General features: G+C 40.4%; 2 protein-coding genes across 4 annotated transcripts in view; one reads left to right on the top strand and one right to left on the bottom strand.

Moving 5' to 3' along the window:
* The window catches only part of trappc10 (trafficking protein particle complex subunit 10), a 24,810-nt gene extending 17,677 nt beyond the window's left edge, over positions 1-7,133 (top strand). The window contains exons 15-22 of the mRNA XM_016258444.1: positions 2,274-2,432; positions 3,728-3,951; positions 4,055-4,155; positions 4,257-4,383; positions 4,442-4,606; positions 4,702-4,873; positions 5,021-5,215; positions 6,338-7,133. Of these exons, the coding sequence (XP_016113930.1) occupies positions 2,274-2,432; positions 3,728-3,951; positions 4,055-4,155; positions 4,257-4,383; positions 4,442-4,606; positions 4,702-4,873; positions 5,021-5,215; positions 6,338-6,570 (1,376 nt within the window). The 3' untranslated portion in view covers positions 6,571-7,133. The remainder of the gene's footprint in view (positions 1-2,273; positions 2,433-3,727; positions 3,952-4,054; positions 4,156-4,256; positions 4,384-4,441; positions 4,607-4,701; positions 4,874-5,020; positions 5,216-6,337) is intronic.
* Positions 7,134-9,083: 1,950 nt separating this feature from the next.
* cp110 (centriolar coiled-coil protein 110) overlaps positions 9,084-13,231 on the bottom strand; it is a 15,268-nt gene continuing 11,120 nt past the window's right edge. For 2 of the 3 annotated variants that reach the window (XM_016258449.1, XM_016258450.1), the window contains 5 exons: positions 12,826-12,945; positions 12,305-12,397; positions 12,067-12,183; positions 11,706-11,770; positions 9,084-9,390 (listed from right to left, as the gene is read on the bottom strand). In XM_016258449.1, coding sequence (XP_016113935.1) covers positions 9,270-9,390; positions 11,706-11,770; positions 12,067-12,183; positions 12,305-12,397; positions 12,826-12,945 — 516 coding nt within the window. In that variant the 3' untranslated portion in view covers positions 9,084-9,269. The remainder of the gene's footprint in view (positions 9,391-11,705; positions 11,771-12,066; positions 12,184-12,304; positions 12,398-12,825; positions 12,946-13,231) is intronic. The other variant, XM_016258451.1, reaches the window with a different exon arrangement.

The raw sequence follows: 13,231 nt of genomic DNA, 5'->3' as shown, positions 1-13,231 counted from the left end.
TGTGTGTGTGTGTGTCTGTGTGTGTGTGTGTGTGTGTGTGTGTGTGTGTGTGTGTGTGTGTGTGTGTGTGTGTGTCTCTGTGTCTGTGTGTGTGTGTGTCCCTGTGTGTGTGTGTCCCTGTGTGTGTGTGTCCCTGTGTGTGTGTGTGTGTGTCCCATCTTTACCCTGTGGTTCAGTACGAGGTTTACTCACAGGAGCCTCAGCTCAGCATCCAGCCGCTCACAGGTCCGTCTGTGTCTGTGTCTGTGTGTGTGTGTCTCTGTCTGTGTATGTGTGTGTCTGTGTCTGTGTGTCCCTGTGTCTGTGTCTGTGTGTCCCTGTGTCTGTGTCTGTCTCTGTGTCCCTGTGTTTGTGTCCCTGTCTCTGTGTCTGTCTCTGTGTGTGTGTGTGTGTGTCACTGTGTCTGTGTCTGTCCCTGTCCCTGTGTCTGTGTGTGTGTCCCTGTGTCTGTCTGTGTGTGTGTGTCCCTGTGTGTGTGTGTGTGTCCCTGTGTCTGTCTGTGTGTGTCCCTGTGTCTGTCTGTGTGTGTCCCTGTGTCCGTGTGTGTGTCCCTGTGTGTGTCCCTGTGTCCGTGTGTGTGTCCCTGTGTCCGTGTGTGTGTCTGTGTCCGTGTGTGTGTGTCTGTGTCTGTGTGTGTGTCTGTGTGTGTGTGTGTGTGTGTCTGTGTGTGTGTGTGTGTCACTGTGTGTGTGTGTGTGTGTGTCCCTGTGTGTGTGTGTGTGTCTCTGTGTCTGTCTGTGTGTGTCCCTGTGTCTGTGTGTGTGTGTCCCTGTGTCTGTGTGTGTGTGTCCCTGTGTCTGTGTCCGTGTGTGTCCCTGTGTCTGTGTCCGTGTGTGTCTGTGTCTGTGTGTGTGTGTCTGTGTCTGTGTGTCCCTGTGTCTGTGTGTGTGTCTGTGTCTGTGTGTGTGTGTGTGTGTGTGTGTGCGTGTGTGTGTGTGTGTGTGTGTGTGCGTGTGTGTGTGTGTGTGTGTGTGTGCGTGTGTGTGTGTGTGTGTGTGTGTGCGTGTGTGTGTGTGTGTGTGTGTGTGCGTGTGTGTGTGTGTGTGTGTGTGTGCGTGTGTGTGTGTGTGTGTGTGTGTGCGTGTGTGTGTGTGTGTGTGTGTGTGCGTGTGTGTGTGTGTGTGTGTGTGTGCGTGTGTGTGTGTGTGTGTGTGTGTGCGTGTGTGTGTGTGTGTGTGTGTGTGCGTGTGTGTGTGTGTGTGTGTGTGTGCGTGTGTGTGTGTGTGTGTGTGTGTGCGTGTGTGTGTGTGTGTGTGTGTGTGCGTGTGTGTGTGTGTGTGTGTGTGTGCGTGTGTGTGTGTGTGTGTGTGTGTGCGTGTGTGTGTGTGTGTGTGTGTGTGCGTGTGTGTGTGTGTGTGTGTGTGTGCGTGTGTGTGTGTGTGTGTGTGTGTGCGTGTGTGTGTGTGTGTGTGTGTGTGCGTGTGTGTGTGTGTGTGTGTGTGTGCGTGTGTGTGTGTGTGTGTGTGTGTGCGTGTGTGTGTGTGTGTGTGTGTGTGCGTGTGTGTGTGTGTGTGTGTGTGTGCGTGTGTGTGTGTGTGTGTGTGTGTGCGTGTGTGTGTGTGTGTGTGTGTGTGCGTGTGTGTGTGTGTGTGTGTGTGTGCGTGTGTGTGTGTGTGTGTGTGTGTGCGTGTGTGTGTGTGTGTGTGTGTGTGCGTGTGTGTGTGTGTGTGTGTGTGTGCGTGTGTGTGTGTGTGTGTGTGTGTGCGTGTGTGTGTGTGTGTGTGTGTGTGCGTGTGTGTGTGTGTGTGTGTGTGTGCGTGTGTGTGTGTGTGTGTGTGTGTGCGTGTGTGTGTGTGTGTGTGTGTGTGCGTGTGTGTGTGTGTGTGTGTGTGTGCGTGTGTGTGTGTGTGTGTGTGTGTGCGTGTGTGTGTGTGTGTGTGTGTGTGCGTGTGTGTGTGTGTGTGTGTGTGTGCGTGTGTGTGTGTGTGTGTGTGTGTGCGTGTGTGTGTGTGTGTGTGTGTGTGCGTGTGTGTGTGTGTGTGTGTGTGTGCGTGTGTGTGTGTGTGTGTGTGTGTGCGTGTGTGTGTGTGTGTGTGTGTGTGCGTGTGTGTGTGTGTGTGTGTGTGTGCGTGTGTGTGTGTGTGTGTGTGTGTGCGTGTGTGTGTGTGTGTGTGTGTGTGCGTGTGTGTGTGTGTGTGTGTGTGTGCGTGTGTGTGTGTGTGTGTGTGTGTGAGAGTGAGAGAGTGAGTGAGTGAGTGAGTGAGTGAGTGAGTGAGTGAGTGAGTGTTCATCTGCAGTATCTCAGGCTCACCTGACGTGTGTTGTTGTCTCAGAGCACCTGTTGGCCGGTCTGCCGCAGCAGGTGAAGTTCACTATCCTGACGGGTCACTATTCGGTGAAGAAGGGCGACGCTCTTCAGCTCAGTAACACTGACTCCATGCCTGTGCTGCACTCGTCCACATGCAGCGCCCGCATCCTCAGCAGCAGCGCAGGTGAGAGACACACACCACAATCAGGTACATTACCAAAACACACAGGGAACTTGGCTTGCTGACAGAAGAAGCTTTCAGTGCACAGATAATAAAAATATATTAAATAAAAATAATATTAAAAAATTACAAATTTTTACAGATTTTTATATTTTATATTTATTATTAATCATACAAATATAAAATTACAATAAATAATTAACAATCAAAATAAAACGCTTACTAAACATGTATTAAATAATAATAAAAAAATATATAAATGCATTTTGTAATAAAATATATAATACATATAAAATATATAAATACATTTTAAAGTAAATGATTAAAAATGTTTTTGATTCCAGTACACAGAAAGAAAGATTATAAAAATAAGAGTAAAAATATAATATATATTATATCAAATTGTTTATACTGTGTGTGTGTGTCTGTGTATATACAGTAAATATATATGTGTATATATATGGTTAGTGTTAGGCTTTATATATAATGTATATATTATTTTATATATGCACATATACACATATATACACTATCAGTCAAAAGTTTAAAATAATGAAAGTCTCTTTTGCTCACCAAAGCTGCATTTATTTGATCAAAAATACAGTAAAAATTGTGAAATATTATTTTAATTTAAAACCGCTGTTTTCTATGCGAATATCTGTTAAACTGTCATTTATTCCTGTGATCATGTCACATTATAAATGTCTTTACTGTCACTTTTAATCAATTGAATTATGTATTAAATAATAATAAAAAAATATATAAATGCATTTTGTAATAAAATATATAATACATATAAAATATATAAATACATTTTAAAGTAAATGATTAAAAATGTTTTTGATTCCAGTACACAGAAAGAAAGATTATAAAAATAAGAGTAAAAATATAATATATATTATATCAAATTGTTTATACTGTGTGTGTGTGTCTGTGTATATACAGTAAATATATATGTGTATATATATGGTTAGTGTTAGGCTTTATATATAATGTATATATTATTTTATATATGCACATATACACATATATACACTATCAGTCAAAAGTTTAAAATAATGAAAGTCTCTTTTGCTCACCAAAGCTGCATTTATTTGATCAAAAATACAGTAAAAATTGTGAAATATTATTTTAATTTAAAACCGCTGTTTTCTATGCGAATATCTGTTAAACTGTCATTTATTCCTGTGATCATGTCACATTATAAATGTCTTTACTGTCACTTTTAATCAATTGAATGCGTCCGTGATGGATAGAAGTGTTAATTTCTTCTTGGGATGTGCTGTGTTGTTGATCAGAGCTGCTGGCTGAAAGCGCTCTGTCCATCCAGTCGTCTGAGAAGGTGACGAGCATCTCTCTTCCGGTGACGCCGCCGTATCACACGCTGGAGTTCCTGCTGGAGGTTCTGTGTCATATCCCATCATGCCCTGCGCGGATGGAGAGCGAGCGCCTCACTAACGGACAGATCAGTCGCCGCAGCCGAACGCGCTTCAACAGCGGCATGACCCTCATCGACCAGAAGGTTCGACACGCTCGCAGAACAATAGAACATTAATATTTATCATAATAATAATAATAAAGAAATTCTATCTAGACAAAATATAAAAATGTTGTGTGTGTTTCAGGTGTCTGTCGACTGTCCCTGGTCCATTTACTCCACGCTGGTCTCTCTGACCTTCCACGTGCCCTTCACAATCAAACACTCGCTGCTGTCTGCAGGACGGAGGTACTGACCCCTCACGACCCCTCGTGACCTCTCACACTCTTACAGTGATACTGTAGTAACAGATGGTTTGATGTGTTTCCTGTGTGATTTTATCCCAACAGGAAGTTCATCCAGGTTTGTCTTCGGAATGTATCAGACACTAACTTTCGCCTGACCAATCAGACGCTGACTGAGAATCAACACTCACCGTCACTGGAGCTGTGCTCTCTCAACACTAAAACACACAGCGTGAGTCTCACACACACACTTGTGTCTTGTGTGTGTGTGTGTGTGTGTGTGTGTGCAGCTGGTCTTCAGGCAGCAGTGTGTGTTCAGCGTGTGGGAGCTGCGGTGGAGCGGTGTGTTGCCCGTCTCTGTGCACTGCGAGTTCTCGGCCGCTTTCGCTCCTGCAGACGCTCCGGACGCGGCACTCAAACCCTACAGATACGACTTCACTCTGGAACGAGTTTCAGTGAGTGTCAGCCGGATCTGATGAGCCGTGTGTGTGTGTGTGTGATCCTGACGTGTGTGTGCGTGCGTGTGTGTGTGTGCGTGTGTGTGTGTCAGACGCTGTACAGCGTGCGAGCAGAGATCCGGCCGGCGGAGGGAGAGCAGCAGTGTTGCACCGGTTCTCTCTGCAGGCTGGAGGTGTCTCTGACGCGTCTCTCTGAAGCCAGCGACTCGGACGAGGAGTACAGCGAGACAGACGGCCTGCGCAGCAGCAGACTCCTGTATGAAGGTACAGACTCCTCCAGAGCTAGGCTGAAAAATGTCTGAAGTGTTGTAAAATTGTAAAATGCAAGTATGTTTTGCTTCAGTGTTTGGCTTTGCTTGTATTAATAATTGAGATGCTGATGTGTGTGTGTGTGTGTGTGTGTGTCTGCAGTGATGGACAACAGCAGTAACTGGGCGGTGTGCGGGAAGAGTTCAGGGGTCGTCTCCATGCCGGTGGCTGCCATGGCGACACACAAGGTTCACATGGAGGTCATGCCTCTGTTCGCGGGTCACCTGCTCGTCCCCAGCATCCGTGTGTTCAAGTACCAGCCGCGCCTCACCAGCCCCGTCATCCAGCCGGACACCGGTCAGGAGCCGGACTCTGTACTTCTGTGCTTCTGTGCTTCTGTCTAGAGCTCGCGATCATCAGCAGAAGTGATGAGAATAATCAAACTCTGCAAACGTTAGGAATGAATCCAGAGATGCCCAAAGTTGACCTTTGATGACCTTTGATTTTATGCCATGGAAAAAAAAACATATCTTCATTTCAAATTGATATACATATTTAAAAATAAATAAATAAATAAAAAATAAAATAAAAAATATATATATTTTTTTTTATATAAAGATTTTTAAAAAAATATATATTTAATGTTTTTTAAAATATCTTTTGTTTGTTTTTAGCTTCTTTTTTTTTTTTGCATTGATTTGTAAACAAATAATATAAGTGCATTTGATTTTAAAATTATTTTAAAATGTCAATTAATTGCTATTTAAAGGTTTGTTTCATTATTTAAAAACAACTTAAATTAATACATTTTAATATAATGTAGCTTTTGCCCCAAATGTTAGATTTTTGGTTGTTTTTATTCAAAAGTTTGAGCAATCTTTTAATATCTAATCAAATGAAAATACAACAATTCCTTTACAACCAAGTATTTTTATTAATTTATTATTACCGTTTATTTTTTATTATTATTAAGTGCTGCACAACAGAGGTTTACTATATAAATAAAATGTGAAAGAAAGTATATTTGACTGATATTCAATATGATATTTTAATAAATGTTGTTATTATTATTAATTTAAGTAGCTTTACTTTTTATAATCATAATTTTAATTTTGTATAATCATAATTTAGTCAATTTCGTCTGGTTTGTAGTGAAGAACTTTGAGGAAATGTACTGCATCGGGGAAACTAATCTCAATTCGGATTCATTTTCCTGCGTTGGTTCGTTTGGACTCACTTCTGCTCGATTCATCATTCATTAAACTCACTGCATTCATAAAACCTGAACCGTTTAATCAATCTCTAAACAGATAACCAAAAGAAAATACAATTCCTTCACAGCAAAACACTGCCTTTTTAAAGTGTTTTACTAATATTTTGGCGGTTTGCGGTGAAGAGTTGTTTCAGCTGATTGTTCAGTGAATCGGTTCGTTGAGTCGGTTCTGGTTCATATGAGTCATGACTCTCTGTGCTCCGCAGACTCGTGTCTGGAGAACGACAGTCTGTCTCTGGAGGATCAGGCGGAGACGGCGAGTCTGCGCAGCCGAGGCAGTGTCCAGTCTCTGGGCAGCGGGGAGTCTGCGCAGCCACGGGGCCCGATGCCCAAACGCCAGGCTTTCGGCCCCGGACAGGTGTTCAGCGGCACACAGGGCCAGCAGGTGTTAGTGCTGCCCGCCGCTGACCTTCACCTGATGGAGGTCAACGTCACATGACACGAATCACTGGAGCCTGAGACTCGCCTCCATCACACACCTCATGAGACACGCTGGACCCGGTGTCTCTCAGACATCCCATAATGCCTTGCAGCCCCTCCTCTGTGTGCTCAGGTGTGTGTGTGTGTGTGTGTGTGTGTGTGTGTGAGAGAGACACGACGAGAGCAACACCTGCTGTACATAATAGATGAGATTTAAGAGAATCTTCTGAACCAAATACACTCAATCATGATCGCTCTCACTGGGGTTCTGGGATTTGCATATTTAATTTTTTATTGGTTTTTGGAACTGAAGGTTTCCAGGGAAACGACATCGTTGATGCTACATCGGTGCTTTATTGACTCGGACACGCCCCTTCCTGCTGATGTCACAGGATTGATGATGACCATCGTGACAATAAATGTCGCTTTTGTTTCATGCATATGAAGAACAGTCATATTTCACTCCCATTTTAGACATTATTTTCATGATAATTAAAATCATGAAAAAAAAATTTGTTATAATGTCCAAAACTCAACACATGGTTTTCATAATTATATTCATGCAACAAAAAAAAGTCCAAAAAAATGTTATATTTATTTTTTGCACTTTTTTGCGTATTAATTTATTTGCATAAATATATATATGCCAAAAATTATTTTGAGTAAATAAATTTTTGCATGCATCATATTTTACATATTTGTATAATAAAGAGTTAAGGAGGGGGGGGAATTAATTAAAAAAAATATATATATATATAAATTTGGATACATTTTATATGTAGTATAAAATGTACACTGAATATATTTATATATATATAATTTATTCAAAAAATTAATACTTTTTTTTAATACATTTTAATATATTTAATATAATTTATGCAAATAAATCGGCTTTTTTTTGCATAAATGCACTTTTATTTGACAAAATGTTAATGGTCCTAAAAATAGACTTTTGATTTTCTGTTGATTTTGGGGTGAAATATGACCTGGACTTGTGTGTAACTATCACAGAATGGTTTCAGAGCCATTGGTTTGAGCCTCCGTACAGTAACGAGTGTGTGGTTCGATCAGGAGCTGGATCTGATGACGGACAGCAGGAAGTGATGCGCTTCTCCAGAAGCAAACACTCTGATGTGAATGTCGTGTGTCTCGTGTTTCAGACCTGAGAAACACAGAAGCCTCTTTATGCTGATGTGGGAACAGCCATGTGTCGTCATGTCACGTATGAAAGGCCAAAACTGTACACACAGCACCTCTTCAGTTCATCTGCGCACTATTTATTTCCTGGATTATTGTTGCTTAGCTCTGGTTGGGTTCTGGACCTCGTAATCCTGGACTTCAGACGTCACAAGCTGTTGTAAATTGTCAATGAAACATCACAGATTGTATTTAGATTATTTAAATGAGAAGAATATGTACGCATTATACAACTGAAAATATACATATGTTTTAAAAGGATGGATGTTGTCTTGTTTTTCTATTAAAAATGTCAGTGATGCGCTTCTCCAGAAGCAAACACTCTGATGTGAATGTCGTGTGTCTCGTGTTTCAGACCTGAGAAACACAGAAGCCTCTTTATGCTGATGTGGGAACAGCCATGTGTCGTCATGTCACGTATGAAAGGCCAAAACTGTACACACATCACCTCTTCAGTTCATCTGCGCACTATTTATTTCCTGGATTATTGTTGCTTAGCTCTGGTTGGGTTCTGGACCTCGTGATCCTGGACTTCAGACGTCACAAGCTGTTGTAAATTGTCAATGAAACATCACAGATTGTATTTAGATTATTTAAATGAGAAGAATATGTACGCATTATACAACTGAAAATATACATATGTTTTAAAAGGATGGATGTTGTCTTGTTTTTCTATTAAAAATGTCATTCTTTTCATGACCCTCAACATACAGGCTTCTGTCTAGTAGCTCATTTTCACCATGTTTTAAAACACTAAAAATAAAAAAGACAAATCAGTGTTCACAAACCTGCCTTTGCTGAAACCATTTATTTCTGAAAGATGTTAAACTCAGTTGTGTTTCTCTTACCATTTATTACAAGTTTTATTTGAGAAACCAATGACAAAGAAAAAAGACGAATTAAAAAGTTTTTTTTTTTAATTCCACAGTTCAGACTTTTGTCTGTTATTGCTTTTTTTCTTGCAATTCGGAGAGAAAAAAAATACTTAAAATCTTTTTTTTTTTCTTCTTCTTAGAATTGTGAGAAAATGTCAAAATTGTGGTTTAATTTTTTTATTCCTGTAGTGGAAATAGCTTCTATAGGTAAGAGTTTCCAAATGATCACTTTGCATTTATATATATAGCTCTGCTGCTTTTACCTGATAGATAAATTAGTCATTATATAACCCGTCAATCACTGATGTATAAACAAACCCAGAATTGACCTCTGACATTCTATTTTCTTGAAAAGATGATCTTATCTTATTATTGATTGAAATTAATGTTAAAAAGTCAAGTGTTTTAGATCTTTTTGTTCATTTGATAAATGACAAAATACAACAATTATCACAATTTATTAAAGTGTCGCAAGACAAATCCAGCAAGAAACGCAGCGCTGAAGTCGCGAGACATACAGAGAATTCTAGAAAAATGTAAAAATAAAACTACATTAAATAATTGGCATAGTGTTTAAAGGCAATGATATAAAAACGAGTATAAAACTGCAGTCGAACATCTGAAGAGAGCTTGGCCTCGCGTCGGTTCATCGCGCTCCGCGTAACGGCGTGATCTTCTTTGAAACCCGACAGATCTTTGGCACCAGGTTCCATTTCTCCTCATTGGACGGAGAAAACTTCTTCCTGTCAGCTGATTTCCTTTGTAACCTGAGAAAACACATTTCAGCTGATGAGCTTTAAGATCAGCCTGACGACAGTCATCAGTACTTCACATCTCAACTTCATATCTGCAGTAAATAGTGAAAAATCAGCATGACGTTCGGGTCCTTTGGAAATACATGGGGAGAGTGACATTCTCATGACTGTGATGTGATGTACTGCCCGTGATGTGATAATGTGAAGTGACGTACTTAGTGTGACGAACTGACTGATGTACTGGGATAAGATATGATGTGACATCCTGACTATGTTGTGATGACTGACTGTGATGTGATAATGTCACATACTGAGTGTGATTTGATGAACTGACTGTGATAAGATGTGATGTACTGACTGATGTGATGATGTGACATACTGAGTGTGATGTCCTGATGTGATGACGTGATGTACTGACTGTGATGTGATGTACTGAGTGCGATGTGCTGGCTGACTGACTGTGATAAGATAATGTGATGGGATAATGTGACATACTGAGTGTGATGTGATGTCCTGATGTGATGTACTGACTGATGTGACATACTGAATGTGATGTGCTGACTGACTGTGATAAGATAATGTGATGGGATAATGTGACATACTGAGTGTGATGTGATGTCCTGATGTGATGTACTGACTGATGTGACATACTGAATGTGATGTGCTGACTGACTGTGATAAGATAATGTGATGGGATAATGTGACATACTGAGTGTGATGTGATGTACTGATGTGATGAACTGACTGTGATAAGATGATGAGATGTACTGACTGATGTGATGATGTGACATACCGAGTGTGATGTGATGAACTGACTGTGATAAGATGATGTGATGTACTGAGTGCAATGTGATGTACTGACTGATGTGACATACTGAGTGTAATGTACTGATGTGATGTGATGTGCTGTGCTGACTGACTGTGATAAGATAATGTGATGGGATAATGTGACATACTGAGTGTGATGTGATGTACTGATGTGATGAACTGACTGATGTGATGATGTGACATACTGAGTGTGATGTACTGACTGTGATAAGATGATGTGATGTGATGTACTGATGTGATGATGTGATGTGCTGACTGATGTGACGTATTGAGTGCGATGTGATGTACTGATGTGATGTGATGTACTGAGTGTGATGTGCTGGCTGACTGACTGTGATAAGATGATGTGATGCACCAAAGCTTGTGACGTATTGAGTGCGATGTGATGTACTGATGTGATGTGATGTACTGAGTGTGATGTTATGTACTAATGTGATGTGCTGACTGATGTGATGATGTGATGTGCTGACTGATGTGACGTATTGAGTGCGATGTGATGTACTGATGTGATGTGATGTACTGAGTGTGATGTTATGTACTAATGTGATGTACTGATGTGATGTGCTGACTGATGTGATGTGCTGACTGATGTGATGTGCTGACTGATGTGATGTGCTGACTGATGTGATGATGTGATGTACTGACTGATGTGATTAATGGTTCAACGGATCACAAATCTCACGGTTCGGATCACGTTATGGTTTTTGACCCACGGATCGGATCACTTTTCAGATCAGCAAGAAAATAAAAATATTTCAATTTAACTTGCTTTCCATTTATTACTTAACGCGAAGCACTTCTTTGATACCACAGCAAATACTACTAGATTAACTAAGAAAGTTTAAACATGATTAAAGAGACAAGAGAACAGCCAGTAAAAATAAGAACAAATACACAAATTACAAGCATAGATAACAGAATATGTTACAAATAAAAAAAGGTTGGTAGCATTCAAATACAGAAATGTAATAATTAGGGAAAATAACACTGCATAGTGTTCACTGTATAGATTTTTATCCCAGCTGTTTTGTTGTTTGATGATCATTAATGACAGCAGCAGTATTTATAGGCCGCTGTCTCTTTAAGACCTGATGCACGGATCCGATATAATGATACACATCACATTCGATTTCTTTCTCAGCTGTTTTCATTCACTTGAGACATAACTGACTGCGCTTACCTGAATGATTGTCGAGATGGTTATTTTGTAAATTTTATGTGCATGTGTCAGTTCAGAGGATTCAGAAGAGGATTCAGTTCAGTGTTTGCGCGCAGTCTGAAACGCGTGTGCACGCTTAATGCGTGTGCGGCTGTGTAGAGAACAGTGTGTGAATAACGAATCGAGTTCCCTTCGCCTTTTCTCTCTGGAATTGTTTAAAATTCGCTTGCTTGTGTAAATATGAACAAATGAAAAATGTCGACTACGATCCGTTTAACCACTAGATGTGATGTACTGATTGTGATGTGATGTGATGAGTGTTTCTTGCAGATTCACTCACATGAGTTTCTTGCGTTCTAAAGCTTTTCTGGTGGCGGCAGAGAGGGATCCCTTCACTTTATTATCCTGAAACACACAGACAAAACTCCTGAATGAAGCTTTAAAATCCCCTCATCCAACCATCAGATGCTCCGCACAGATCCACAACTCACATTCATCCGTAATATATAAAGAAAAATATCAAATCACTAATAATGTCTAACTACCCAAAACATTTTTAAAAACCTATGCCCTGAAAAAAAACGCAAATCACAAAAAATAAATACAAATATCTAACCATCCCCAAAAAATACAAACATTTCTAACCCCCTAAAAAAATCGAAATAAAAAAATTAATCAAAGAAATAGTGATAATTGCTGACCTGTGGTTTGAGTTGGCGTTCTCTGCTCAGCTGTCGGTCGCAGTGGATCATCTGCATCCGATCAGAGGAGCTCATGCTGAAGAAGATCTGGTGCAGCTCGTACCGCGCGGCTCGCAGCTGATGATCAAACAGAGATGTGTTTATACAGTCGCATGAGCATCGTGAAGCCATCTGGCGTGTGTTTATAGTCACGTGAGCATCATGAACACGTCCGGCGTGTTTCTAGAGCAGTTCTGACCTGTAGCGTGACGCGCTCCTGCAGCATGAGGTCGTGTTTGCTGCAGTTCACCGCCGTCTGATGCTGGAACGTCAGCAGGAACATCCGTGTGTCCTGAAACACCATAAACACGTCTGTTAGATCACGTGTGTTCAGCTGCTGCTTTACATGTAATCTGGACATGAAATGGCTTTATGTGAGGTGGAGAAATTATTCATCTCATATGTGACCGTATGGAGGACAGCAGTGTTATTTTAGTATTGTTTATATATTATTATATAGTGTTTGTTTATATTTTTCATTAGATTTTATTTTTATATTTTCTCTTTTCATTTTAATTATTTATAATTTAATTTTTTATCATTTTTATTATTATTTACAAAGTTTGTATTTATTTTATTTCAGTTTTGGTTTTAGTTGTTTTAGTACATCAACAAACTAAATGAAAATGAGAAATGTTTCATTGGGAACTAGCTGAAATAAATTAGGTTTACTTTTTTTATGTTTTATTTCAGTTAAGGTTTATTGTTGTTTCAGTTCACCGTGATGGTCCTGATGAGGTGTGACACGCGTTCAGTGCGCAGGAGTCGACGGGTCAGGAAACCCCTCACCACAGCGGCCAGCAGAGGGAGACAGGACACCGAGAGAGAGAGACAGGACTGCTGTGAGAGACAGAAGATGAGCACTCATTAGACACGATGCCTTCATATCCGTATCGGTGTGTGTAACTGGTATTCCCTACGTTATGGGGATCAAATATCATGACATTTTTTGGTCGCCATGAGGAAACACGCTTGTAAATCATCCAGAATGAAGTGTTTTGAGAATGTAAAAATGCCTGTAGTTCTATGTGAGGGGTAGGTTTAGAGTAAGAGGATAGAAAATACAGTTTGTACAGTACAAAAACTATTACACCTATGGAATGAACCCATAATGATAGGAATACCA

The sequence above is a fragment of the Sinocyclocheilus grahami genome, unplaced genomic scaffold (genome assembly GCF_001515645.1).
Source record: "Sinocyclocheilus grahami isolate Dianchi unplaced genomic scaffold, SAMN03320097.WGS_v1.1 scaffold1687.1, whole genome shotgun sequence".
NCBI classification, from domain to species: domain Eukaryota; kingdom Metazoa; phylum Chordata; class Actinopteri; order Cypriniformes; family Cyprinidae; genus Sinocyclocheilus; species Sinocyclocheilus grahami.
This window is presented reverse-complemented; position numbering and strand designations above follow the sequence as displayed.